Source organism: Alternaria viburni (assembly GCF_023758015.1).
Source record: "Alternaria viburni strain BMP 2772 chromosome Unknown scaffold_11, whole genome shotgun sequence".
Taxonomy (NCBI): Eukaryota; Fungi; Ascomycota; class Dothideomycetes; order Pleosporales; family Pleosporaceae; genus Alternaria; species Alternaria viburni.
Genome location: NW_026055780.1, coordinates 424,888 through 452,411, shown reverse-complemented (window position 1 = coordinate 452,411; position 27,524 = coordinate 424,888). Strand labels below are relative to the sequence as shown.

The 27,524-nt window shown below is 53.7% G+C and overlaps 10 protein-coding genes across 10 annotated transcripts; 4 read left to right on the top strand and 6 right to left on the bottom strand.

The window, feature by feature from the left end:
- Positions 1-218: 218 nt before the first annotated feature.
- J4E79_005798 (uncharacterized protein) lies at positions 219-1,469 on the bottom strand (the record flags this gene model as incomplete). Its single annotated transcript, XM_049354676.1, has 1 exon — positions 219-1,469. The coding sequence occupies one exon, from the start codon at positions 1,467-1,469 to the stop codon at positions 219-221; it is 1,251 nt and encodes a 416-aa protein (XP_049210799.1).
- Positions 1,470-2,133: 664 nt separating this feature from the next.
- On the bottom strand, positions 2,134-2,750 carry J4E79_005797 (uncharacterized protein; the record flags this gene model as incomplete). Its single annotated transcript, XM_049354675.1, has 2 exons — positions 2,134-2,614; positions 2,686-2,750. The coding sequence occupies 2 exons, from the start codon at positions 2,748-2,750 to the stop codon at positions 2,134-2,136; spliced, it is 546 nt and encodes a 181-aa protein (XP_049210798.1).
- Positions 2,751-3,613: 863 nt separating this feature from the next.
- J4E79_005796 (uncharacterized protein) lies at positions 3,614-4,062 on the bottom strand (the record flags this gene model as incomplete). The annotated part of the gene is made up of 2 exons (XM_049354674.1): positions 3,614-3,903; positions 3,951-4,062. The coding sequence occupies 2 exons, from the start codon at positions 4,060-4,062 to the stop codon at positions 3,614-3,616; spliced, it is 402 nt and encodes a 133-aa protein (XP_049210797.1).
- A 1,473-nt stretch (positions 4,063-5,535) lies between these two features.
- J4E79_005795 (uncharacterized protein) lies at positions 5,536-5,769 on the bottom strand (the record flags this gene model as incomplete). Its single annotated transcript, XM_049354673.1, has 1 exon — positions 5,536-5,769. The coding sequence occupies one exon, from the start codon at positions 5,767-5,769 to the stop codon at positions 5,536-5,538; it is 234 nt and encodes a 77-aa protein (XP_049210796.1).
- Positions 5,770-7,809: 2,040 nt separating this feature from the next.
- J4E79_005794 (uncharacterized protein) lies at positions 7,810-8,857 on the top strand (the record flags this gene model as incomplete). Its single annotated transcript, XM_049354672.1, has 2 exons — positions 7,810-8,289; positions 8,342-8,857. 2 exons carry the CDS (start codon positions 7,810-7,812, stop codon positions 8,855-8,857), a joined length of 996 nt encoding a protein of 331 aa, XP_049210795.1.
- A 6,096-nt stretch (positions 8,858-14,953) lies between these two features.
- Positions 14,954-16,812, top strand: J4E79_005793 (uncharacterized protein; the record flags this gene model as incomplete). Its single annotated transcript, XM_049354671.1, has 2 exons — positions 14,954-15,358; positions 15,409-16,812. 2 exons carry the CDS (start codon positions 14,954-14,956, stop codon positions 16,810-16,812), a joined length of 1,809 nt encoding a protein of 602 aa, XP_049210794.1.
- Positions 16,813-17,951: 1,139 nt separating this feature from the next.
- Positions 17,952-19,178, top strand: J4E79_005792 (uncharacterized protein; the record flags this gene model as incomplete). Its single annotated transcript, XM_049354670.1, has 1 exon — positions 17,952-19,178. The coding sequence occupies one exon, from the start codon at positions 17,952-17,954 to the stop codon at positions 19,176-19,178; it is 1,227 nt and encodes a 408-aa protein (XP_049210793.1).
- A 100-nt stretch (positions 19,179-19,278) lies between these two features.
- J4E79_005791 (uncharacterized protein) lies at positions 19,279-21,188 on the bottom strand (the record flags this gene model as incomplete). The annotated part of the gene is made up of 3 exons (XM_049354669.1): positions 19,279-20,615; positions 20,672-20,944; positions 21,032-21,188. 3 exons carry the CDS (start codon positions 21,186-21,188, stop codon positions 19,279-19,281), a joined length of 1,767 nt encoding a protein of 588 aa, XP_049210792.1.
- Positions 21,189-23,198: 2,010 nt separating this feature from the next.
- J4E79_005790 (uncharacterized protein) lies at positions 23,199-24,914 on the top strand (the record flags this gene model as incomplete). Its single annotated transcript, XM_049354668.1, has 2 exons — positions 23,199-23,362; positions 23,417-24,914. The coding sequence occupies 2 exons, from the start codon at positions 23,199-23,201 to the stop codon at positions 24,912-24,914; spliced, it is 1,662 nt and encodes a 553-aa protein (XP_049210791.1).
- Positions 24,915-25,553: 639 nt separating this feature from the next.
- On the bottom strand, positions 25,554-27,422 carry J4E79_005789 (uncharacterized protein; the record flags this gene model as incomplete). Its single annotated transcript, XM_049354667.1, has 1 exon — positions 25,554-27,422. The coding sequence occupies one exon, from the start codon at positions 27,420-27,422 to the stop codon at positions 25,554-25,556; it is 1,869 nt and encodes a 622-aa protein (XP_049210790.1).
- Positions 27,423-27,524: the final 102 nt, after the last annotated feature.

The following is a 27,524-nucleotide window of genomic DNA, read 5'->3' as shown; positions in this document are numbered from 1 at the left end:
AAGCCGCGCGACGCTATCGTTGTGCTACCGTATCCGAGTTGTAGGACGGACTGGGATATGGGGGAGAGTACGGTAAAGCTGAGGATCTTCGGCAACGCGAGCGATGCTTCGGAGGATGCCAAGTAAGACAAGATCACTTTGCTCTATTGCGAGCGAGGTCATTTGAACGATGTATGATATATTTCACTCTTGTTAGGATCTATATAAGGCTGTGCCGCCTACAGCCCCATGCAGTTGGCATAGTAGGTTACTGAGGCCGGCCAATCCGAGAACATACCAATGATGTGCACATCCTTGGCCAACACGTCGAGCACATCGTACATGTCGCCATCGTTGTTGGTACGGTTGGCAACGTACTGGTAGTAGTAACCACCGCCGTCGATCTGCAGCCATCCACCGCGCTCAAATGACCACGCGATGATGTCCAAGTTGTGTTCCTGGCAAGCAATAGCATACTCCGACGGCACGATCTTGTTCTCATCATCCAACTTGGTGAGAGCGAACATAGCGGGCGCCATAATCTTAACGCCACGAGCAGCAAGCTCAGGGATGCTGGCAGTAGCATTGGCGTAGCCCTCAGGAGTATCAACGCGCTCGTCGAGATACACGGCCTGAATACCAAATTCAGGCTCGTTATCGATCCAGTAGAAAACGTCATCGGGCAAGAAGGACTGCAGCCAAACACGGCTCGGATCGATCTCGTACTCGCGGAACTTGTCGACTAGATCTTGAGCATACGCCTCCTGTGTGTATCCATCAAAAGGCATCTCAACCTCGGGGGTCTTGAGCTCGGGCGCGTACTTCAAACCCCAGCTGTCGACCAGGGGAATGTATTCGTCGACCGTCATGAGCTTGGGGCAGTCTTGCGCGTATAAATCAGAGCGGAAGTAGGGTGTGCCGTCCATGTACTCCTCTACTGTGGTGCCGTTGGGGTTGAAGCCATCCATCTTGCCGCATAGGGTACCGAACTCTTCCAAAGTGATGTCGGAGGTGCAGCATTTGACCGACGCAGTGGTGCCATTGGCGGCGGGCGAGAAGGGGGTCGTGCACTTTTCGGCGAGTGTAGTGTTGAGGATGTTGGTCGTGGTGTGCAAGTCGCATTGGGCGTGGCGGCAGACAAGCTGCTTGTCTTTGGTGAACGCAACATCGCATTCGATCAGGCCAGCACCCATGCGATGCGCAGCCTTGTAACTCTGAAGAGTGTGCTCGGGAAATTGAAGCGGCGCTCCACGATGCGCAAGGACAAAGTCCGAGGTTTTGAACTCTTGCTCTGAGCAGCTCTCCAGCTTTTCCTTCAATGGGCTCTCGTCCATGTTGTCGACGAGATAGTAAGGCCGGACGCCGACTTGGACATTGAACTTGCTGTGCCCATGGCCATGACCATAGCCGTCTCCACGGGGAGCAACAACAGGTACAGCGGCAGCGGACGCGAGTCCGACGAGGACGGAGGTAGCAATGAAAGAGCGCATCGTGAGCAGATCTCAACCCGGAAGTATCCGGGAACCTGCGAGAGCGAACGGTTCCTGCAGGACAAGCATCCTGGCGGCCATGACGCTTCTTATCTGCGCCGGGAAAAGGCCAGAGCTGTACAACACCTCGGATGGATCAAAGACGCCGAAGTACAGGACGCCGCACGGCTCGAGGTATTCGAGCTGAGCTGCTCAGCTACTGCACGTGGTGGAGCTACCCTAGCTCGAAGCTCTTGGCTGTGCATGATGATGGACGGAGAACGAGATGGTTGTGGAAAGCTGTACGGGACGAGTTAGATCGCCAAGCTGCCAAGTCCACGCCGCCTGTCACGTTGATCAACGATGCGATAAGATACGCGCGCCGGCACAGCGGGCGGAGCAAGACCTGTTCAAGCCGCTGGTGGGAGCTTAGGTGCATGGTTCCTGTGCGTCACCGTCATGTTGTGTCTTGGCTGCGTTTTGCTTCTTAGAGTCTTGTACTCCGGCCAGGCGGTGACTTTGGCCCATCGTCAATCCGATTGGCCTTTGCGAGGTCGTTGTACGCCTTCGGCTTGAGTTTGGAGAAGCCCCATATGTCTTATGAGCATCCGTAATGCTCCACAGCCATTCCCGAGAAGCTGCCGTTCGTGTGATTGAGATCGTCCGAGAATCGTCCCTGGACGCGTCAGGACGCGCTACTTTCCTGATCGTCTCTCTCTGGTAGATGGAAGACGCAGTTGGACTCGCCGGTGTCGATATCAGTCGAGCATCGCCAATTCGGAAGTGTGATGACAAAGTCTCTTGGAGCCGTGATTTTCTTGACAGGCTGCAGAATCTCCTTGCTGTTCTGTTCCCAGAATTCACCATAGCATCCCTGCCAGAGGTCGAGACAAAAGTACAACTTGATGTGTAATCTCTTGAGACCAGTCATCTTGCTCAGCCCATCCCACAACCTGTACCACTCAACTCGGTGATGCGCAGGCATCAGGTTGACCTGGAAGTATTGATTGCGATCAAGATCCCATTCGATATTGAGATTGCTGACTTGCACGATACGTTGGGGCTGGAAGAAGTAGCAGAGATAGCCTGCTGTTGGAAAGTCTTCCAAGTCCGTGGACATGAAGAACTCATTGCTTTTGTAGAGATATTCGATAGCTTCAGAATAGCTAGAGGGGTTGTATGTTAGTCTTGTACTGGTACTGCGACTGTAGTTACAATTGTATCTGACTCAACTTACATTTGCCGGCATGTTCTTAGAAGAGGGAGTGCCAATTGCAGCTTCTGACCAGGCGAACAAGGCATGTAGCAAAGGCAATTTCGAAGTGTGCACTTTCGCGTCAATAGTTTCCCGTCCAAAACTGACGCATGTATTGTCTGTTCTCCCAGAGCCATCTCATAGATCATGCGCCGAATCTCCAACGGTAGTTTGCTCAGAAGCGCTGAGCGAGGCTGTGCCAGCGTCTTTTGGCCCTCTTGTAAGTCCCCTGACATGGAAAGTGCGCGTCTGCGAGGTGTCGGCATCGTTGGAAGTACTATCTCGTGCGAGAGATTTCGTCTTCTTCCATGTCGACCTGGGCTCAGAAACACTAGCAAGCAACAGATGCAAGGCGCGCAAACTGTCCACATGAGGCATTTGGACGTTTGCCAGACCACTGTCCGTAGGCAATTGCCCGTCTTTCTTCCAGCATTCTCTAGCTTGCTCCGGAATCGATTTGGCATTGTTGCGTTGAGGAGGAGTCGCGATAGTCGTCAACGATGGCGATGACGATGACGACCTCCGTGGCGCACGAGCAGGCGGGTGAATGGCCGCGGAAAGCTCTCTGGCATCTGCAACGCCGCGATTGATGGACAAGAAGCTCTTCTCATTTGTCGATGCTACTCTAGCGGCGTCTCAGTCGTCGTGGAGACTGGAAGAGAGAGGCTACCTGGAGTGATCGTTGTGATCTGTGGCGCAGTCATGGCCCCACTTAGCGGGCAGCCACGATGACGATGACGTACTGGGACCACAGGGAGTACGAGACATTGACTTTCTCTTTGCGCGCCGTTCATATACACATCTTACATCTTATGGGCTTCATATTCTTTACGCATGTAAGTTGCTCCAATTATGCTAAATTAACACCAGGAACGAAAGGCGCTCCAAGCTTCCAAGGTTTCTGCGCAAATCACCCCAAGTGCGCCTCCGCTTCTATCTCAATCTTCATCGTCTTATACAAAGCAACGACTTGCACCACCGTCATGAGAGGCCCGTGTTTCTTGCATCTTTCCTTCATATTACGGATGATCGGCTCCGCAATCTCGTCAATCGGTACGGTAACATAAAAGCGCGTCTTGTAGACCTGGTCCCAGCCCTCTCCACCAGCCTGACGAATAGCATGTTCGACATTGTCGAAAGCTTGGTCAACCTCCTTCGAAAGATCTTCTGGATACTCCTCGGTTGTACGATCCCAGCCGCCTGGATGTGTTCAGCATTGGGTGGCCCATACACTGTGGGCGACGTACCTTGGCCGGATACCTGGATGCGGTTATCGATGCGGACCGCTTGGCTGTAGTTCAAATCCCGTTTTGATCGCTCGCCGAAGCCGGGATAGTCGAAGTATTGAAGATGCGACATAGTGGTCTTCTCAAAGGTCAGACAGAATATTCTCAGAGGTACACGAAGGGAAGCAAAGTATGCTGCTTCCATCTGGTGCACGGCCACGTTTTATACTTTACCTCCGTTGATTATTCGCTCTAGAAGCCACTTCATATGATGACAACAGCCTTTGAGCATCACGTTGTCGCGGAGTGTCTGCCAAGAGGGCATTTGTAAGCCGGGTGTGTTCATGCGTCCTACATGTACTCCTGTTACAGGCCACCGTAGTCGCAACTCACTGCATGACAAGACCTTGGCCAGTGTAGTACGATTACGTCCGTGGAATCCTCGGTGTTTAGAAGCTTAAGTACATGGAATTAAGACATGATATCCGCAAGAGCCAGCATAGTTTCATGAGACAGTCATTGGCTCTCAAGCCATGATGTGGCGGTACCAACATTGCTCCGTCCATTCTAACAAGACTTCCGTTTGAGTTTGCTCGCATCCTGCAGCTTCACGTTTCTATAGTGTTCAAACTTGGGTTCAGTTAGGGCTAGATGTGGAAGATATCTGTGCTGAGTAACATGGCAACAAGTCGTCATTTTGTTCTGTTTGTTTATATACGTACATGACGGACAAGACGAACTCTCGAACAATTACCCTAGCAGTACAGGTAATTGACCCAAGAGCCCGTAAGTATCGCACTTCGACGAAGTCCCACTCAATAGAAACTACCGTCTACCCCATCCGTAATAGGGCGAGCCTCGCGGTGGGAATCCCGGTGGAGTCCGCACATCCCGACCCCCTCCACCGTATCCCGATCCTCCATACTGAGAGCCTCCATACGACGAGTCTGGATCCATAGAGTACGACATGGACGGCCCCATCGATCGCATATCCGAGAATATGCTACCTCCTGATGTGCCAGGTCGAGAGTAAGAATCCTGACGACCACCGCCGCCTGGACCCCAGACTGAGCGTGAGCGAGTGTTGTAAGGGCGTCTGGTACCCCAGTCTGCGCCGTGGCCGATACCGGTGAAATTGTTGAAAGGGTCGTCGTGGTAGAAGGGGTTGCCGCGCATGTTTTCTGGTATATGATAGTTGTAGATTGGGTGTTATTGGTATGCTGGTTGGTTTTGCGCGAGGAGATGTTTTGTGGGAAGCTTGTTATCAAGAATGTAAGAAGCTTTATAGGAAGATGCGGTGAATATGTGTACTGTTCGCAAATGCGACTCTCATACTGTACATAGACATATTCAAACTTGGCTGTGTTCGCTGAACGCTTGACATCTTGCTGATCACATTACTATCTACTAACGTTTGACGGGTACTAAAATACATCGTCCTCCAAGTACACATCGGAACAGCGATCTAAGAGTCTATGTTGGAATACCTGTACCTCGCGCGCCTGTTGTGTCGACGTCATGTCCGCCGCCACCATCTACGCCGTTTCCTCTTGTCTAATCGTCAGCCCATGTCGTAGTCAAGGTTCTCCTACTATAGACTCACCTACTACTTCTTCGCAGTGCCTCCACCAGGAGTGAAGGACGGAGCCGCGGCGTTCAAGCCCTTTGCAGGTGTAGCAGGCGAAGCCTTGTCGTTGTTGGTGTTGTTGTTGTTGTCGGCTGATGGGTTCAATGCCTTTCCCCAGGCAATCCCATTCTTGGGGTACGCGGTTGGCGCGCCCCAGTCCTTGCCGTGGCCGATACCTGTGACTTTCCGCCAATCTTCGGGGTTTCCAGACATCGCGGTTGTTGTGTGGGTGTTGGTTTACTTCTATTACTGGTTGAGTAGACTGTGGGGTATAGAACTCATATATGGTGTGCGGTCGTGGGTATACGTACTTGTGTTCGCGATAGTTGTTGTTGGAGAGTATCTTCCAGTGGTGGCTACGATCAACGACGAGAGAACGGACATTGCGAGTAGCTCAATGAAAGAGTCAGATGTGGCTTGATCTCGTGCGCATCACAGTAGTGAAGGGTAGCATTAGGCATGGTAAATTCACTGCTCAAACGATGCTAGGGCTTGTGTGATGAGTGCAATTCGCTGCCTGATTACATTAGTCTTCTAGGTATCACATCCGCCAGCGAACATCTGAATTAAGCAAGCTCAGTCTAGACAACTACACATCTTAATTTTACTGAATATTGGTTGCCTGTAACAAAGCGCGATGGCCTTCAACGACTTGTCTTCTTTTGTTTCATCCCTCAATTGTATTTCGACCACTCCTGGCTTCCTTATTCTTTGCAGCACGCCCTTCACATTCCCGTATGAGTTTGTCGATTCCCGCAACATACTCAGGCTGGTTCCTTTCCTCGAAAAACGTCTTGAGCGTGCGCAGGCAATCGAGAGTCTCCACCGGAACGTGATCTTCCCCTTTCTCTGCATCAATTATGCTCAAGCAATCATGAATGTACATCCGCGGCTCAGGCTTTCCTTCTTCTGGTATAAGCATCCCATGCATCAGAGTGACCAATGTCCTAGTCAAGGAAGCGTATTCTACACTAAAGCTTTCGAGACGCGGAATGGGCTTCCCTTGGAGCGCAAAGCTGTTATTGTGTGCATATGGCTTGAGCATATTCGCAACGAACTGAAGCTCTTTGAGCACATACTCCCGCTTCTCTGCCGCTGATGCATTCTCTGGATATTTCCAGTCCATAGGTATAGCGCCCCCCGGGGTCTTGTTAATACTATTGTAGGTCGAAGTGTCCAGCCAGCTGAATACCATAGTAGGCTGCAACAAGGCCTTCTCCTCATCAGTCAGAGAGTCGAATGACATTGCCACCCGTTCAGCTCGAGCAGTCTTCTTCCAAATTCGCTCTGGGAGTAGGGACCTGGGGGGTAAAGATTGGATGAAGTTAGGGTCGTTGTTGAGTTTACGCAATGCCACAGCCTTCTCGTAATGAGATCTTTGTGCAGATCGCTCCTGAAGGTATGTTCCCGATACCGATACTGTTATATCGGACACAAGGAGCGGAGTCGAGAATCCAGTCGAGAAGGCTCCGAGCCGACCAAGTAGGCGATGTCCAATGGAGAGACTCCGTAAGCTCCTCATTCTGAAAGAAAGGAGCATACCTCCTATTCCACCAATAATATTAGAATCATCCCTCGTAAACCCCTGACTGCTTTGCCAAATCTGAGATTTTGGGAGATTGATTCCTTCATAATGAAGGATGCTTCTTCTGATCTGACTTTCCCAGTGCGTCAACCAAGCTGCCAGAGGCGCAGCAAGAGCAAGAGAATAAAAGCCTGCTCTGGTAACAAAGTACGCAGATTTCGTCGGCAAAGTCAGCAAAGGGCGTCTGATGATCATCCGGCCCAGAAGCAGAGTCGCTGCCGCTGTTGGCCCTAATAAGACCAATGCAGTGGCAGTATTTGCAACACCAGGTTCTTCTGTCTTGGGAATAGCAGGATGTAGACCTTTTCATTAGTGAGAACCTATTTGGTGTGCAAAATTCGATGTAGTCGTCAACTCACCTGCACCCTGAGGCGGGAAAAGACGAACCATTGTCAAGGTTCATCTACGGTCATAGACCTTAAAATGAGGTTTTCGCTGATTTCAGACAAGGTTCCAGCCAGTCTCTAGCACGAGCTGAAGCGAGGGAGCTGGAAGACCATTTTTGACGCGTGGAGTTGAGGAGCGATTGGAGATGCGGCGTGGTTGCACAAGTTAACATCCGCATGAGGCTAGATCCCGCGGACATGGCCGCTTACTCATCATCGAATCTTCGCATTCGCTCAACACCAACGAGCTCGTCGCCAGCAGGAAGATAGCCATCCACAGCCATGCCACCACGGCTAAGAGCGGTCCGAGCCGCCTCATCTCTTCTATTCATATGCTCGAGAGCACCCGCAGCGATATCGGTCGCCCCCCTCCTTGTGCCCGCCCAGCAGAGATGCGCATCCATTCTTTCCTCGCTCTCCGACAACGCAGGCGCCTACAATAAAAAGATCCGACGAGGTCGCGGTCCCGCTTCGGGAAAGGGAAAGACTGGCGGACGCGGTCAGAAGGGTCAGCATGCACACGGCAAAGTCCCCGCGGGCTTCGAGGGAGGTCAGACACCACAATGGATTACCAACCCCGAGCGAGGGCGGGGGAAGTACAACCCGTTCAAGGTCGAGATGTCACCCATAAACCTGGACCGGATACAGAGCTGGATTGACCAGGGGAGGTTGGACCCGAAGAAGCCCATCACCATGAAGGAATTGGCCAAGTCGAGGTGTCTGCACGGTGTCAAGAGGCATGGCGTTAAGCTGCTCGCGAGGGTATGAGAAGACCAACCAATGATGGCTACGCGAATGCTAATTGTGGCCGTAGAATCCAGAGCAATTGACCACACCCATCCACATCGTCGTCTCACGCGCCTCTGCCGACGCTATCGCACGCATCGAAGCCCTTGGCGGCAGCGTGACAACACGCTTCTACTCTCCCACATCCATCAAGCGCGTCCTCCGCGGCGACTCACACCCCACCATCTCTATCCAAGCCTCGCCAGACCTCGTCTCTCTTACGGCTCGCTCCGCAGCCGCCAAGATCCCATCTCCCATCATCACCGCCCTCCAGACGGCCGCTGAAGAAAAGAAGAAGGAGGCTATGGTTGCTGTCATGAAACAGATCGGGTCGAAATACAAGTACAGGCTGCCTGATGCGACGGCAAGAAAGGACATCGAGTACTACCGCGACCCAGCGCATAGAGGGTACTTGAACTACACAATGAAGGATGGCGAGAGCCCGTCTTTGTTCTTCAAGCCGCCAGGCGAGGCAAAGGACAGGAAGAAGCAGAGCGCGAGGAGAGACGCAGCCAAGGCCAGTGCGGACAACAAGCTGTTCTAGAGAGGGGCGTTGGAGCATGTATCATACTATGTGTATAACGATCAGTTGGTCCCGCAAATATACCACTACAATACGTGGGCCCACAGTGCTCAGCCATGAATTGACTCATATCCGTCATGAACATATCATCAAGGATGACCTGGACGCCTACCTTGCTGACCAACATGTTGTTTCCCCGCCACATGTGTGTAATTGAGGGGCTGAGCCATCGTGAGAATGAAGTCGTCATCCGGTGGGCAACCTAAGGCTGTGGCTGTGCAACTCGGCATCAGCTCTTGCGCAGCAACGCCGAATGCAGAGCTAGATAGTCAAACCTCAACACGAACAACAAAGACGTCAGTATCTATGCGCATTACCAAGCCAAATCGTGGCGGTGTGTTTGTTAGTGAAGCAAACGCCACGATCGGTGCCAATGCGATACCCGTTTCAAACACCAACTACTATCGCAGCGATATGAAACATGTCGCACGGTCTCCATGGCACGACCGTCGATTGAATTTGCGACGTGGCTCGAGCATGCTATTTGTGCTGAGACATGGGGGGTTCTTGTTAGATCTGAGATGATGGTCATGTGGTGGAGACGGTTGTTTGTGCATGAGGTGACGTGAGTAATAGTTGGGAAGTCGCTGATGCATCATCATGTGTGGAAACTGGGGTGAAAAGTTTGGATATATGGGACTATATGTCTGACTAGAGTGGTGCAGCTGTGTTCACGGAAAGATGAATGAGTGAAGCTGACTAGTATCTAGCACAGTGTACGTGAACTTGTACCACATACGCATTCTGCTACCTTCCTTCTTGGGCTGTGTCCTTCTCTGATATACGAGTGTTCTATCATTTCGTTACCTGCATCTTTCAAGATGTGGTCCCGAACGAATGAGAAGCATGCTGTGAGGATGCTCTGGATCTTACTGCATTAGCACACCAACATCAAATGTATCAGACATGCTTCCAAGATGCACTTCGCTATTACGACACGCTCGAATCGACGAGCTTCCTGGCCCAGGCGACGGTCGTTTTCACATAGCGGAGCCCAATCTCGAACCCCTCGGCGACGACAATGCCTGTTATGTTGGAACCCGGGAATCCCGACCAGGTAACATGCGTGCCATGGCATCTCCGTTTTCGCACCAGGGAGTTGTCGTCCAATGAAGCCATGATTAATAGATGGATGCCGGCAGGGATATAAGCTGTGTGGAGTCCGAACCTGTCAGGCAGTGCAGTCGGGGAAGGTGATCCCTTTGAAAGCATGCCACAACACTAGTAGCTGCAGTGAGAGACGAACGATGGAAGGTGATGATGCACATGAAAAGCCTTCGTGTCGGTGGTCAATCCCCGCGACGTGTCCGTAATCAGCATAGAATCCAGTTGGTCGGCACTCCGCTTGTGCGAGCCGGTGAGACTGTCTGCACGTCTTACGGATCCTTTGGGTCAACGGCTGCGTGCGGCGTTCTTGCCTGCCCCCATTTCCCTTTGTCCCTGCACAAGGCTGAGTAGTCACTTTGGGATGCGCAGCGAGAACTCGACAGGTCGATCCGGAGAGCGCGCACTACTGTGATTGCACATAGTGGCGCAAGCCAAGGTGTCCTAATCCGCTCGGTGACATGCACGTGGTGCAGAGGATGTCTCGCGTTGAGGTGAGGAAGCGATGCGTCGCTTTTCCAAAGACAGCTGAACCGTATGTGTTGAGCGATGTACTGCAGCACCTAGACGGGCAAGCGCGGCCTGGGATCCGTTCCGGCAGGTGCGTACAGGACGCAGATTTCGTTTGCATTGTCTGAGAGGGTTAGCTGCAATCGGCCCCTCGAACGGCAATCCAGAGTTGCTTCTGAGCACGGAAGGAGGTGTGGAGTGTGTTAGCCGGTTGCCTTTGTTGGTTGTTGCATGATGGTGGCACGATGACTCGCCGCGTGCGTCGAAAGCACCGCCAGATGTCCAAGCTGGAACATCGTTGTGCGAATCGAGCGCTAGGCAGCCGACGAATTGCATGTCGTTTGCCTTTGAAGGAGTTTCGCCCGGCAATAAAGTAAAGAAGAGCCTGAGCTTGGCGAGCTAGTTTGACGTATTGTATTTGGAAAAGATAGCGAGGGTTTACCGACCTCGGAAGCATTGTCTTTGGCGCAAATAGATGGAGCCTCCTGCATGATACTTTGGTCGCATGGGGTGTAATAATAAGGTGCAACTTGGTCACACAAAGTTGGTTGGCTGACTGGCGCGTGAGTGGCTTCGCTAATGTGTTAATGAAGCTTGTGGCGTAACGCATACGGGACTTGTTGTCCTTCATGACAGTGTCAGCCGCGGGATAGATGATGATACGGGTCAGCTGTGCATCGGGCAGACTAGTATGGCCTCGTGGATCGGTACCAACGCCCTTGTACATATTCACATTCAATCTCCGGTGGGAAGTAGCAAGTATCGGTACCCCTTGGATAGAGCCTATCTTCCCGCATTACGTCCTGGCCGGTCAGCATGCTGTAACACTGTCAGACGAGCGGTATTGCAGCCCGAGTGCAAAGTGGTTGCGTCACAATATACCTTGGTGAACGTCGAGAGGATCACGTCTAGGCATAGCAAGGGATCCATCATCCGGGTACGGAGGCCTTGAGGTTGGGTCGCTGGTTGATTACGGCGTCCTCGCTCTAGAGCGTGGGGTTGCGCAGTGCTCATTCGTTGGGAACCGTCTGACCTACTTCTTTCAGCACAAGAGAGCGGGGAACTGGATATGGATCTGAGGACGCCGCAAGCCGTGTCGAAAGGCTAAACTCGACCCACTGGACTCGTGTGGCAAAGAGGTACAAGATCCTGAGTCGGCATAAGACTTGTTGCAGTGTGTGCGTCTATCGCGTTCTGCTTTTGCAGCTGGGCCGCTAAGGCCGGTTGCAGACCGGAATTAATGAGCCGTAGCCAAGCTGCATCCATCGCACTTCATGATCGCGACCGTTCGGGCACAGGGTCGTGAGAGCATAGTAAAAAAAAGTCTGCCATATCGCGCGCCAGCCAAGGACTTGCGTGCTCAAGCTGGCGCCAACCATATATGCTGGTCTCGGCTGAGTGGTTTTCGCAGATGTCTTGTGGCCAGGTTGCTGCGCATGATGAAATGCACTAGAGACACATCCATGGAGCTGCACTGCTCGGCAGGGTCAGTTGTTGAAAGGCAAACGATGGAGTCAATCGACGATAGATGATGCACGGTGTAATGTACGCGTGGTGGAAGCGCGGTACGTCTCAGCGCGCCATGGCCAAGCTAATAGATGTGCCGTGAATGGTATAGGCTGGGCAGGACGGTAACGAGTCGTTGGGGCTCGTATAATCGTGTAATGGTGAGGAAAGCGGTGCCGAGTATCGTCCGTCCTCTCCGTACTACGCCCCCCAGCCTTCCGTGGAAGGAGCTATTGCCCTTTCTGCGCCAAAATAGTCACCATTCATCTCCACACGACGGTCAGGACGCTCGGTCAGACGGGATCGCTGTCGAACGTGGATTCTGGACATACGGTCACTGCAGGCGATGATGCACAGCGGCGAAGTTAGTTTCGATAGAGCCATGACTATTGCAGCGCCGTGGAGGACCTTGGGCGGTCGTATCACGCGCATCAGCGAATCGCCAGCCGAGTCGTCCAGGCATCCCGAGCCTCCCGTTGGCATGGAGCAACGAAGGGGCGTGTTTGAGATGTCGCCCCTCACACCGACATCGTACCGATGCTATAGGAGTAGTTTGACGGGCGGTGGAGGGCTAACCAGCATGTGGAATGCATCCATGCCGGGTGGTTGCAAGCAATCGCCATCCATGTGTTAACAGAGGTGATTACGTGGGCACCTTTTTTTGCAGAGAGTGACGACGGACCGAGCACGACCCACACCCCTGCTCATGTACTGTACGTATGACGGCGCTCGCTTTGCTAAGCTCCACCGTTCCAACAACAACCTCATTGCATTGCGAAGCAGGATCACCGGCGGCACAGACTCTGCTCAGTGCTATCGATAGATTACGGGCTGCGTATCCCTTGCTGCTCTGGCCATGTGTAATTCCGTCACGGTTTCACGGTTAGCGCTGCTGGCCAAGCAAGCGACTCGATAAGCAATCATGCTTCACGACGCCGGTGCTAGCTGGACGGGTCAGCAAAGGCAACCTTGGAACTGGACGCGGATTGCAAGATTTGCAAGACTTGCAACACAGGCGTCCGGGACAGGTGGATGCACCCAGCAAGCCGCAGGCCCCCGCAACAGCTATGGCCGGCCTGATGGACGCGCAAGGTGATGGAATGCAGCAACTGAGGCGCGCGCAATACCCGAAATCGTGTTTCGTCAGGGGCGTTGCAAAGGCGGTTCTGCAGTGCAGATTGCCTCAACTTGGAGTGCACGCAACACGTCGCCGGCCGGTCTCAATAACAACACTGTGTCTAGCGTCGGGATGCCTCATACTTGCCATTCGCCGGAAGCATCGGAACCGAGGGCTGCAGCGGTCGGGCTCCACATGATTGGAAGTCATTCAGCAAAATCATCTGCAAAAAAAAGAGGATTGCTGATCAGCAGCGCTCGCGCAAACTTCAGCATGGGAAGCTTCGCGTTGGACAGGGTTCGGGCTCGGATATAGAGCATGCTTAGGGAAAGGTAAGACGGCGATTTGGCTAACTAGGGCGGGCGGGCTGGGCGACTGGTTCGTGTCGCTTGCAGTCTGGCAGCACAGCGGCGCCGTCCAGTCTGCCACATTGAGTCTCGCCATTTGCTATGCGTGCGCTTGCAGCAGATGCTTTTTAGATGCCTGAGGGCGGCAAGCGGGCAGCAGGTGGTCAAACACGGCATGGGCGGGACGCTGCACGCGTATAGTGCCCTTCCAGACCGCCCAGGCTGGGGGTCGTCACTGGCGATTACCGGTCGTCTCATGGATCGTGATGGAGGTCTGCCGCTTACGGCAATTCCTGCTGCTGCTGGCAGCGTTTGGAGGTGCCGTCTGCGGCCACCATTCGTGGTGGGTGCTCCGCCTTGGCCGGTGCAGCTGGCCGCGATGCGCAAGGGATCTCACCATCTCTGATCAGTCGTCGTGTCTGAGACGGCAGCGCTCCGTGGAGGCAGCAGGCCTACCATGTAGGCTGCAGCGAGTTGATGAGGCCCACCAGCGCTATCGTTTCTTCGTTTGTGGCCGGATGGTGTCCCACTGTCGCAGTGCGCACTGGGCAAGGTCGTGTGTGGTGGGGGGAATCATGGCTGAAGCCCCTCTGGACGCGCACCATGCATCGCCTGAGGGGCCGCCGGCCAATCAGCGCGCGCGGGAGTGCTGAGGCTGTATCGCGCGGCGCAGCTGGTGCTGGGGTGGTTTGGCGCAGGGATGGATTATTCACGACGCTCGTGCTGGACTTGTTGTAGTAGCAGTAATTAGCCCGCGCGGCTTGGCTGCTAGTCGCGTCGGTCGCTCCTGCCCTCGCGGCGAACCCCCGGTCGCGGTTGCTTTGTGCTGGCGGCCGTGCGCCCCTAGCTCCTTCCAGGCGCGGTTGATGTCAGAGCGCGGCTTCTCCTTCTGGGTCCTGGATCAGCCTCTTGGGGCGTTCCTCCTACCCTGCTCGCTCCTGCCTGGAACCTTCCGAGCCTTCACGACTCCGTGTGTGTGAATTACCTATGTTTTATTCAAATCCAACGGCCCCAAGCCATGTCTGCCATGCCAGCGTGCGGGCCCCCGACAATCCGCCTCCCTACAGTCACAATCACTCACCACCATTACCCACACCCAACACCAAGCCGCTCCCGGTATAGCACCACACGGCCAGGACGCTCACCGGGCCTGACGTCTCTTTATTGTGTCCCTCTGCACTCTCCTTTGCCAAACCCTCTCCTCCTACAAGTCTAGTTGCAAGCGTCGTTGCCGTGTCCCGGATATAGCCTGGCTTTGATTGGCCTAGCTCCTGCTCCCGTCCACAGGCCAACCTCTCCGTCGTCGACATCCTCTTGCCAAACCAAGGTTGAGTGAAGAGGATAGCGTGCAAACAATAGTTGCTGGACATGACCGCCTGCTCCCATTGACCTCGCCGCCTTTCACCACTCACCTCACCTCACCGTCTCCGTCCTCTTGCCGTCCACATGCTCGAGCTACAGCTCCCTCGCCCAATGCCTCACGCCCTGCCGCGGGAGCCTCCCTTCAACCTGTATGCCACGGCACCTCGCAGCTCCTCCAAGCTCGACGCCACGATGCACCTTCCCTACCCAAGCCTCTCACACAGCTATGAGCAAGCCCCCCGAGCTCCCCTCACACCCCCAGAACTTCCCGGCTCAGCAGTGAGGGTGGTCTCACTACCGCCAAACCAAGGTGCAGGGCATCAGTACGGCTATCAACTGCCTGCAATCGGCAACTCCAGATCAGCAGCTCCCAGAAGTCCCAGCCCGCCAAGGCAACAACCACAGGCACAAGAGATGGCTCAGACACCGAGGAAGAAGTACACCATATCACCAAACCTCAAGATCCCACCGACTATCAGCACACCACAAGAGGGTCTTCCTCAATTAGCAGCAGAGGTAATTCCAGGCCCCATCATCTCACCGGCAACCACTAACCATCCATCCAGGTGACATGCCTCTTCTGGTTCGAGAGCTCGGCCACGCTCAAGCAAGTACTTGACACCGCCTCACCACGCCAGCCCATGCAGCCGCTCGTTCCCGACGCACATCCTACAACTGGTTTCAGGAAGTGGGTAGCAACCATCTTGACGACCACACAGGTTGCCCAAAATGTCATTCTCTTGGCACTGCTTTTCATCTACAGGCTCAAGCAGACCAACCCCACGGTCAAAGGAAAACCTGGCAGCGAATACCGTCTACTGACTGTAGCTCTCATGCTCGGCAATAAGTTTCTCGACGACAACACTTACACGAACAAGACATGGGCCGAGGTCTCGGGTATCTCGGTACAGGAGGTGCACATCATGGAGGTCGAATTCCTCAGCAACATGCGATACAGTCTTTTCACATCAAAGGAGAAGTGGAATGAGTGGCACGGTATCCTGGGCAAGTTCGGAACCTTCTTCGATCGAGCCTCCAAGATTCCGGCCTCCGGTGCTGTAAGCCCAGTCGGTCCTCAGAACATGCTAGGCCTCCCGCAGAACTTTGTTCCTTCACCACCAACCCAGCAGCAAACGTCACCACCGACGACGATGATGTACTCCCCGAGCCACATGGCATTCTCCAATACCCCGCTTTTGCAACCACAGGCCACGTCGGCCACGGTATCCCCGATCGGCGCCCTTCCGGAACTCGGACCCATTCAACGCAAACGCAGCGCTGATTACAGTATTGAGCCCCCAATGAAGCGACAGGCCCATGGATTTGCACCTGGCCCCTACAGCAATGCACCCCCGATTCCGACCCTGCAGACGCCCGTCAATAGGTCATTCGAGCCACCACCATCCGTGAATCGCTTACCCCCTCTGCCAAGTCTTTCGATACCTCCACCTCAGCAGATGCCGCCGGCCCAGATGAAGAACTGGTCAGACCTTCCGCTACCAGTTCCAGGTGGCCGCTCCATGGCCATGGTGTACCCTCCGCCCGTCCAATGGCAGCAACCTACCAGCACACCAACATCGTCGGCCCCACCGCCTTACGCTCACAACTACACGCCCTCTACCGATCAGTCTCGTCAGATTAGTCCTTACCCACAGTCTGCAGGTTCCTCTCCAGTAGGCGCCTTCCCGGCAACGGGCTCGAGACAATTATCGCCATCCCATTTCCTTAATCAGCGCCAGTCCCCTTACCGACCGGTTCGTACCGTGCAGACACTACTCGTGCCTCCGCCTCAGACGTCCATTCACAACCCTGCAAGGAACATCAGATACGACCAAATGCAGTATCAGCCTCTGGGTCAACCGATGACTGACCGTCGTTCTGGCCTCCTACCATACATGGACCGGAGTGCATGGCCTGAGACCAACCAGTTCAACCAACTTCCTGTTCCCCAACAACCTGTATTCAGGTGAACGGCCACTCATTACCTTCGTGTAACAACTTTACGAATTTTCTGGGTTTACATTGATTGCCCATCCTTTAGTCCAGAGGACATGATATTTGCTGCGTTCGAGCGTGCATTGCATTGGGTGGCACTTTCGGTGAGCATTTCATTGATCAATAGATTTGATCAGCACTTTCTTTACATTACCACTGCATCAACAGGCGTTATTGTATATGTAGTCTTTTGCCTGATCGACACTTTATGTGTTCGTGTTACAGGGCTTGATATGATGGCGTTCCGAGAGGCCGACTTGCGTAGGTCCGAGTCCAAGGATTATTGTGTGCGAAGCACCAATGCATTAGAATAGCAACCCCTCAAAGGGTGTATAATCCAAAATAAAGTACAACTACCTCACTCTTACATCATGAAATTTCCCTAGTGTAATTCAGCGACATGACATCGTTAATTCCCTTGTGGTTCACATGGCGGCTGCTGGCAACTGTGAGGGCATCTATCATTTCTGCAGGGCTTTAGATCCACGTAAAACCGTTGGATTTGACTCGTTTATGCTTTAGAATGGGCGTATGTTCATGAGTTGAATATGAGATAATCTGAGTGTACGTTCATGTGCTGGCCAGGTAGTACACAATCTGGTAGATATCATCATGCTCAAGCTCGGTGCATGCGTCCAGGTACATATGCTTCTCTGTATGTCCAAGTCTATTTCGTAGCAGAACTTGAGACAAAGTACAAGTCTATAGCATTAAACCAATCAATTCATCCCCAAAAGCTGTATGGGTCGGCGACCACCTGTTGGGTGGGGAATCTCAGACGGAGAGAGAGATGGACAGGTAGTATTTTAGGAGGCAAAACACGATGTCTATTTGCGCATAAAATTCATAACAACGCCACCAACAGATATAGGAGGGTGTAATCCAGATATCATGTGTATGAAGAGTGCGTAAAGTGTTTGCAGTCGTTTGTAGACTTGTTCACATGTAGATTGTTGCCTACGGAGTGATTTTGGGAAACTTGGTACAGTACGAAGTGTGTCGTACAGCCTTACGCGCGCCAAGCCGCTTGCAAGAGCCGCGGCAGCGCGTTCACGGTTCACTCTAGGTTTGCACATTTCCTCTATACTCCGTCCCACCTCTACAAACCGTAACTATGCCACCACCAAAATCCAAGAAACTCACCGCGCAACCCGTGCGAACGCGCCAATTCGCCGGCAAACCCACAGCTGCACCTGAACCCGAAGAACGCTCGAGCTCGGAATCAGAGTCGGAGGAGGAACAGCCAAAGCCAAACCCTTTTGCGAAACCAAAGCCCGCGCCCATCGCATCTTCGTTTCCCAAGTCGGCGCTCAAAGCAAAACTTGCATCGCGGCAGAAATCCGAGGCGGAGCGCAAGGCGCTAGAAGACGAGTTCGAAACAGAGAGCGAGGAAGAGGAGGGCGGCGAAGATGACAGCGGGAGTGAAAGCGGCAGCGGCAGTGAAGAAGAGTCTTCTGAGGAGGAGTCAAGTAGCGAAGAAGAGGCACCGAAGAAACTACTGCGCCCCGTGTTTCTGAAGAAGAACGAGCGGAACAAAGTCGCACCTGTCAAATCAGCAGAGGAGATAGCGGCAGAAGAGGAAGCACGGCGGCAGGAGCAAAACAGAGCGCTTGTACAGGAGCAGGTCGAGCAGCGCATAGCGGAAAAGGCAGCGGGCAAGAAAGACTGGGATGACGACGTGGAAGACGCCGACATCAACGCCATCGACGACACAGACGGTGTAGACCCCGACGCCGAATATGCCGCCTGGAAGCTGCGCGAGCTCAAGCGCATCAAGCGCGAACGTCTCGCGATCGAAGAAGCCGAAGCAGAGCGCGCAGAGATCGAGCGCCGCCGCAACTTATCCGCCGCCGAACGCGAAGCCGAAGACCGCGCCTTCATCGAGAAACAACAAGAAGAAAAGGGCGACCGTGGGCAAATGCAGTACATGCAGAAGTACTTCCACAAGGGCGCCTTCTTCACAGACGAGCTCAAGGAACTGGGTGTGGATAGGAGGAACCTCATGAACGCGCGCTTCGAAGACGAGACGAATCGCGAGATTCTTCCCGAGTACATGCAGATCAGAGATATGACAAAACTGGGCAAAAAGGGTCGGACACGCTATAGGGACATGAAGACCGAAGATACCGGCAAATGGGGTGACTTCGGTGATGACCGGCCGCGGAGAGACAAGGGCGATTTCGGTGTCGACGAGAGATTCAGACCTGATGCTTATGGCGGAAGAGATCGGGATAGAGAGGGCCCTTCTGGCGCAAACGCGGGGCCACTTGGCGAGAGGAAGAGGTTCGGCGATGATCACGCCCGGGACAGTAAGCGCCCGAAGGTGGAAGAGAGGACTTAAAGCGTGTGATCATTATCATTTTGGCGTTTACAGCATTGGACGGCGTACTAGCATCTACGGAACATGAATATCATACCCACCGACTTCAGTTGCCGGCGCATTACTCTTCACGAACCCTCTCGTACGTTCCCCGTCCCTGGGCATCTCCGTCTGCCATCGCGCGCGCATCCTCTCTCCCCTTTTCCACATCCAACCGCCACAGCAGCGGTGCTGGCAACACCACCAGGACCGCCAGGAAGATGAACGCCGGGCGTATCGTGGCCGCCTGGTCAACGATGAACCCGACAAGAGCTGGGCCGAATGCACTGCTACCTTTATCCGTAACAGCATACAGCGCAAAGAACGCCGCTTCACTGCCCTCAGGTATCAAAGGCGCGTAGACGGATCGCGCATAAGAAGATATTCCACCCATGACTATCCCATGAATGACAGCAATGGGGTAGATCTCCCATGCTTTCTGCAGACCAATGAACCCCAAGCTCTTAAACATGGGTATGTATCCGAGTAAGCCATAGAGAGGGATGATCTCCATGCCCGCTACACAACACAGTAGTACGGTCTTGGGCTGTAGAGCAAAGCGCCGTTGCACATGCGGCCATGCAAACGCGCCTACGATGCCAGATCCGATAGATGTGATGGACAGTAGCGCGATGGCAATGGTGCCCATGTGCAACTCGGTGCGTGCGAAGAGAACAGCCGTTCCAGAGATGGTGGCCACGGCATCCGACAGCAGGAACCACGATATCAGGAAAAGGAGCGTCTGCCGTAGCTTTATGGCTCTTCGAAGTGTGCCGTAGAAGCTGCGTAAGGAGAAGGATGTGTAGAACAGAAACGTTCTTATCCTTGACGATGAATTTCCTCCGGCAAAGCTCTGCGTAGTCTGTGTGGGTAGTGGTGGACCTGGTCTTGGACGTAGCCACAACAGTGTGGGGATGGAGAATATAGCCCACCAGAGACCGACCATTAATAGAATCATACGGATGGAGAGACTGGGCGACGTTTTCGACAGAGCCGTTTTGTTGAAGAGAACTATGATCAGTATACTAAGGATCTGGACGAAGACTGCGGCCATGTAGCCATATCCCACGCCTTTACTAGAGATTTGCGCGCTTCGTTCTAGATCTCGCTTCAACCGATCGGGGTCAAAGCGGGCGTGCGTGGAAGATGGTCCATTGGCTGGGTTCAGTGACTCCAGCTCGACGTCTGATGCGGAGTCGGAAGATGACGGTTTCCCAAGCGTATTGTTATCTGGATGATTGGCGACAAGCAGTGGCAAGAATGCGTTTAGCAGGACGAATGAACAGCCTAGACTCGCAACTCCGACGATGACTAGAATAGGAGCGAGGTAGTAAAGTGATGGTGAGATGAAGATGAAAAGACAGCTGGCCAGTGAGCCCATGTACGATGTGAACATGAGCATCTTCTTGCGGTATGGGCCTTGGCAATATGTTAGTCCTTGTTAAAGATGTGAGATATTGAGCATAATGACTTACCATGATCGGCGAAGGAACTGAAACATATCAAGACCACTGCTTGAAGTAACACAGCCGTAGAGAACGTGTACATGGCGAAACTACTCGTCGACATATCCCTCCCCAGGTATCTCACCATGCATTGCTCAGAGTCTCCTCCGGCTTTCTGATCTGCATCGTCGCGTATCCGGAGTTTTCCGGATGCGGTATGGTCGACACACGGCTTTGAGTGATCGGAGAAAAAGACGCCATTTTCTCGTGCGAGTTGCTCGAGGATGACTGGGAGGAAAGCGCCTTGAATCTGTAAGTAAGACGAGAAAATTGATACATGTGTATGGTGGTGGTTGTGTGGGCTGGGTGGAAGAGAAGGCTATGACGTACCGACTGCGACTACAGCGAAGACTTCGGCTGCGATTGGGTACGCATACCAAGCCTTCAATTCGCGATCGGTAGTAGGGCTCGTGTCTTCGCCTTCGTATTTGATGCGCGGGCTGGAAACGAGCGTGTCGTCATCGTCGAGGTCGTCATTAAAAGACATATTTGTTTGTTGTTAGGGTTTTCGAGAGGCGCATTGGATAGAGCGCTGACTGTTTGATCGATTCCGATGCGTGCCGGGCTCTTGCCGAGTGGGTCGCGGGTGGTGGGGCGGCTTCCAAGAACGAGGCTTATCATGGCAGGAGCCTCATTCTTCTTCTGCGCTGGGAAGCTGCGTTTCGACAGGAACTTGTTGATTCTTTTGAAACACCCTACAAAAATGATAAAGCATATTCCGTTCAGTGTCAGGACAGGGCCATCTAGCTGGACGCCGTGTTTCAATGACGCGTTGCATCATTGACTTTCTATTAGCGTCATGGAACCGGCTGCAAGCTTCACGCACAGAGCCTTTGGTTCCCAGAAGTATGCTGATTGAGAAGCATGTCTGACTGCTCAGTGGTCTCCATACAAACGATAAATCTGATGCTTGACTATGGCAGTTACTTTGCGAAGCCGTCGAACGACTTCTGACACTCCACGAGCGAAGCGAAAGACCAATGCCGCACCTAAAACACGCAAGCCTTCAGCAAGGACGCCCACCCGGGTAGATACCGAAGACCACCCAGTCGTCATCTCAACACCCCCCGGTTTTCCTTTTGAGCTCCAGCCTGCAAAATATGGCCTCATTCAAGAGCGTGTATGCGACAGCTTGTATGCATTGGTAGTCCAAGCGATCCTGTGGAACCAGACTCGGGGCCAAATGGCACGTCCAGTGCTCTTCAGTTTACTCGTAGCCTATCCATCGCCAAATGAGCTCTCCACCGCATCTCTCGAAGATCTGACAACAACGTTGCAGCCCATAGGCCTCCACCGGATTCGAGCGGCCCGCCTTATAGCACTGGCTGAAGCCTGGCTTTCCGCTCCTCCATGTAAAGAGAGAAGGTACAGGAGGTTACATTATCCTGACCGTGGATGTGGTGCAGATGTCAAGCCAGGAGAGATCTTAGGGCCTGCCGACGATAGAGAAGGCTGGGAGATTGCGCACCTGCCGGGCATGGGTGCGTATGCGCTTGACAGCTATCGCATCTTCTATCGCGACCGCCTGAGGGGCATCGAATCTACGAGCGGTGTTGAGCCCGAATGGAAAAGAGTTGTGCCGACCGACAAGGGTAAGTTCTGACTGTACGAAGTGCATGTGAGACATATACTGACTTCGTACCCCTACCTATGCAGAGCTGATACCATATTTGAAGTGGAGGCGGGAAGAAGAGCGTTGACGACTAAATCGCCCGAACAATACACTGTCTCTCCATTCGTACGGCCTGACAGGCCGCTATCAGACAATTTTGAGCGTACAGGAATGTTCGTATTTACCAGAAAAGCAATGCTAGCTCGCACAGTAAATCGTCGAGACGCTGTCATGTGCTTCGTCCTGGCGCGCGCGTTGACAAGTCGAACCACCATTTCGGAATCCGAACAACAAATCACCACCACCGCTACCCCGCCAAAACGCTCTTGTAGGAATCTGGAAGTTCTGAGCGAGCCGAATCGAATTAGACATGCAAGCGTCACCTCTCTGACCACCAAAAGATTATTGGCGCATTAGTTGCTTTTCATGGTTGCTACAATGTAAGCTGTGCGACAGTAAAGAGCCAGTTAGGAAGCCATAAGCGACGTACGGGAAAACGTTGAATGCAAGGCGTACGCCCCAACTTTGGCCAGATCGGCTGCGGGTAAATGACAATCCTGCAAGATCTCTCATCCAAACGACAACGGCCGTAAGCATCGTTAACATACCTCGGCGTCGGCGCAGCAATGCTACCACGCGGCACAGAATGCATTCACCTCGAGTCGCTTCACGCACTAAAATAGAGAATCAGGAAGGGAATATGATGAAGTGAACAGCATAAGAGCGGCGGGTGTATCGTCACTTCTGCGTTTGGTTATCCCGTGCTAGGACGCGCCTGACCTTTGTCCCCCTTCCACGTTGAGGAACGTAAACAGAAAGCTCGCCTAGTTCACGCGACTACTTTCCCCACAACAGCTTCGTCACGATCTACCCAGACACACCAATATGGACGTCGAGAAACCTTCCAGTACGCCAATGGCTCTGGAACCCCTCAACCTCACCGACGATGAAGAAAAACGGGCTCAGTCGACTATTGGACCCGAGACCACCTCCAGTCCTACTACAGCGCCTGGAATTGCAACATGGAAGTTGGTGTGCTTGTATATCAGGTAAAGGTACCGCGAAATCTCAACATGTCCATCTAGCTAATACACACTGCCTAGTATCTGCATTGGCCTATTCCTCTCGTTTCTGGACACATCCATCATTGCAACTGCCATATACACAATCGGGGTCGACTTCCAGTCCTTATCCAAGGTGAATTGGATTGCATTGTCCTACACACTCGCCTATATTGGCTGCACCGCCATCTTCGCAAGCCTCTCCGATGTAATCGGTCGCCGCAACGCCTACCTCGCCGCCTATGTCATCTTTCTCGCCTTTTCAATCGGCTGTGGCTTCGCTCAATCCCTCGAACAGCTCATCGCTATGCGTGCGCTACAGGGAGTTGGTGGCTCAGGCTTGTATTCAGTGGGCTTCGTCATACTGGGCGAGATCAGCCCGCCGCGCGTGATTGGTATGCTGGGCGCTATGGCAGGAGCCATTATTGCGATGTCGGGAATCTTGGGGCCAGTGCTGGGCGGTGTCATCACCAGCTACACATCCTGGCGGTGGATCTTCTGGATCAATGCCCCGATCGGAATCGTTCCTTTGATCCTTTTCGTACTGGTTTGGTCCAACGACGCCCTTATTCACGGCGTTAGTCGTCGCAGATTCAAACAGGTCGACTTCCTAGGCTTCCTTCTCTTGGTCGCTGCTTCCGTGCCCTTTGTCATTGCGTTCCAGCAAGCCGGCATTCACGTCCTCATGAACAGCTCCATCTGGTCTTCTGCGCTCTTCGTTGCCCCGCTCATCGTTGGTGTGCTCTGCTTTGCCGCACTGTTCACTTGGGAATGGTTTATTGCAAGACGTTGGCCTGACGCGATTGCTGCACTCTTCCCAATGCGACTAGCCAAGAACAGAGTCTACATGTCTGCACTCGCTACGACGTTGTTGATAGGCTTCCCCTACTTCGTCATCATATACTCGCTGCCAACACGGTTCCAGGTCGTCAACGGGAAGAGTGCTCTTGGATCGGGCGTTGCTTTGCTGCCTATGCTTGGTTCCTCTGCCATTGGATCGACTCTCGCTGGTGCGGCGTCGAGTAAGAAGAATAACACGTTTGCGGTCAACGTCATTGGTGCTGCACTCATGCTTATTGGAACCGCAACCTTGTCTACACTCGATAATACTTTCGCCCCGCAAGCTCGAGCCTATGGTCTACAGGTTTTTGTCGGATTGGGCTTCGGATTGACAGTCAGCAATTCGACTCTACTAGCTGGCATTGAATCGGAGCCACGCGACACCGCAGTTGCACAAGGCCTAATGGCGCAAGTGCGTGTGCTAGGGGGTAGCGTTGGTATTGCTGCGTCAACTGCTATCCTGGGCATTAAAGAGCGTCAAGAGCTTCTCGACTCGCTGATTGTAGAGGGCGCGCAGTTGGAGTCACTTGCTGAGTCTATGCGGACCCTTTCTCCCAACAAAGTTTTCGCTATTCGCCAGACATACTCAGATGCTTTCAATGAGACACTTATGGCTTGCGCAGTTATCAGCGGTGTGGCCCTCCTGGCGACGCTCGCAGCGTGGCGGAAGCATCCCACTGCTATGAGAAACAGAACATAGTACCTGGTCCAACGATGGGAGGTTTGCGCGCCCGGCATGAACTTTAGGAAGGACTGAGGCTAGCTATCAGTCACAGCAGGAAGGGCTCTGTCCCTGCCGGACCAACCAGGGCTCTGTCTGTAGGGCCATCTGCTCAATTAGGAAGTTTTTTCAAAAACCGTGGACTGCGGTGGGGAGGGCACTGTGGGTCGCTGCTCCTGTGGAACGGGACTTGATTGGCCAGACAGGGTCAGCTACCCGATTAGGAAGGTTCTGCAAAGGCTGTTGATCACGGTGGGGAGGGCTCTGTGGGTCTGCTGTCCCTGTGGACGGAAAGCTGATTGGCCAGACAGGGCTAGCTACCTGATTGGGAAGGTTATTCAGCATCTGTAGATCGCAGCAGTCTTGGCAGATAGGGCCAGGATCGGCCCTGTGCAGCCTATCAGAGTCCTCCAGGCAGGGCCGTCTACACGTCCCAGCCTCTCTTTCTCTCACGGCATCAAGCTTTGAGCAACTGGTGCAGCACCACCATGGTAGTAAAACAATATATGTATTCTGTAATCTACATCAATCTCCGATACTATTGTGCCATACAGGAAAGGACTGAAGTTTTGAACTAACAAGAACGCTCCGAATCTCCACGCACTCACATGTCTCCATCTAGGGCTCCACATCCATCATAGGAACCTGATCCCCATTCTTCGCCTCCGCCAACCCCTTTCTCTTCCTGGGCGGTTCCTCCGGCACCGGGTTTTGATCCTGCGGCGGCTGCGGCATCTGCGGCACCATAGGCTGCAAGTTGGGCGGCGTAGGCTTGAGTCCGTTGGCGAAGATCTCATTCGCAATCTCCATCCCCAGAGGCACACCACCGATGGGGTAGTCACCCTCGATACCCTGCCTCGTACCCCTAGTCTTGTACCTGATGTCCTCTGGGTTCTTGAACAGAGCCGCGCCCGCCTCATCGACGGCGTACACGTCTTTCTTCGTGGTAGGCACTAAGATGTCCTTTGCGGCCGCGGCGTCGAAGCGCCAGTGCACACCGAGGAAGATGCGCGAGATGGCGTTTTCAAACATCATCTCCCAGCACGAAGAGAACTGGCGGGGGACACGGGTGCGCACGGTACCGGGTTGATCGGTGATCTCGCGTTCGAGCATGTAGGGTTGGCGGAGATCGCGGCTGATGCCGTTGAGTTCGTCGGATACAAAGTCGATGGCGATGTTGTCCGGCGCGTCGTCCTGCCAGCTTCCGACGCCCTGGCGGCCGTTGTAGTACCTGCGTACCATCTGGAAGGCGGCACCGCCGAAGGTGGCGTGGCCAGAGGGGTAGGCGGGGAAGGGCGGCTTGAAGGGAAGGGCATCTGAGTTCGTAGCTGGGGCGCCGAGGGTAAGCCAGAATGGGTCGCCGCGGTCTACACGTGTAGGGTCACGAAGGATGTCGTCGCGGACACCAGAGAGTGGGCGCCAGAACTCAAATTCCCACTTCTCCTTCCAGGAGAAGACGCCTGCATCGGCCAAGGCTACGTTGACAAGGGCGAGGAGACGAGCAAAGTCAGCGTTGTTGGCCTCGCTGGTCAGAGACTGGGAATCCTTCTTGTATCGAACCGCGATCTTGCGGACGATCTGGTTGTACAGTCTGGGTGGGGTGCCGATCAACTTTGAGCCGTCGTAGGCCCACGTCATTCCCTGGACGGTCTGGTGGGGAGTGCGCTTGGTGGTGTTGAGGGCAGGCGCTCCGCCCATGGTGTATACTTCGCGGAGAGCATCGTCGTATTCTGCCTGCTCGTCAGACATGGAGCGGATGGCTGGTGGGTCAGCAAGGATGTGCTCGCTCTGAGTCGCGAAGCGCTTGGCCCTCGTGCCATAGAAGGGACCGTGGTACTGGCGTCTGGGGACCTTTGGACCATTGGGGTCGTTGGCATCCTGGGGGACGAGGTCAACGGGGTGCGTGGGCTCATCGTCGAACTTGTAAGGACCGACTGTGGGATGGTAGCCTTGCTGACTGGCACCTTCAGGGTGGAAAAGTAGGTCGAAGAATTTCATAGCAGTAGCCTTACCGAAGGTGAAACTGGGAGAAGCCGGATCGACGCCCCCTGGTGCGTTGGTGATCGACTGCTGGATGATGTACTCGAGCTGATCGTAGGTGCTGTTGGCAATGGAAGCGGGAACAGGAGTCACAGCAGGCCTCATGTACAGCATGGACAGCATCGTGAAAGCTGCTCCTGCTACCGCCTGCTGAGCATTGTCTGCGCCAGCTGGATCGGGCAGGCGGTACTTCTCGTCCTCGGCGTCAAGGGATAGGAAAGTCTTAAAGTCGGAAGAAGGCTTGATGACGAAGTAGGTATCGTGTACGGCCAGCTGGAGCATGCCTAGAGCTCTGGCGGAGATTGGGGGTCCAGTTTGGGGGCCATCGAAGGTGTGTGTAACGCGGTTGAGATCCAAGCCGACATGGTTCCAGTAGAGGATGTAGTTCTGGTTGTCTGCCTCGTCTTCAACCTGCTGGGGAAGCTTAACGGGAATGAAGGTCGCCATGATGAATATGTTGGTGTAGTAGGATATGGGAATTGGTGAAGTTGTAGTTGCGATGAACATGACATGAGCCCTGATACTTTATATCCAACGACCCCAGGCCCT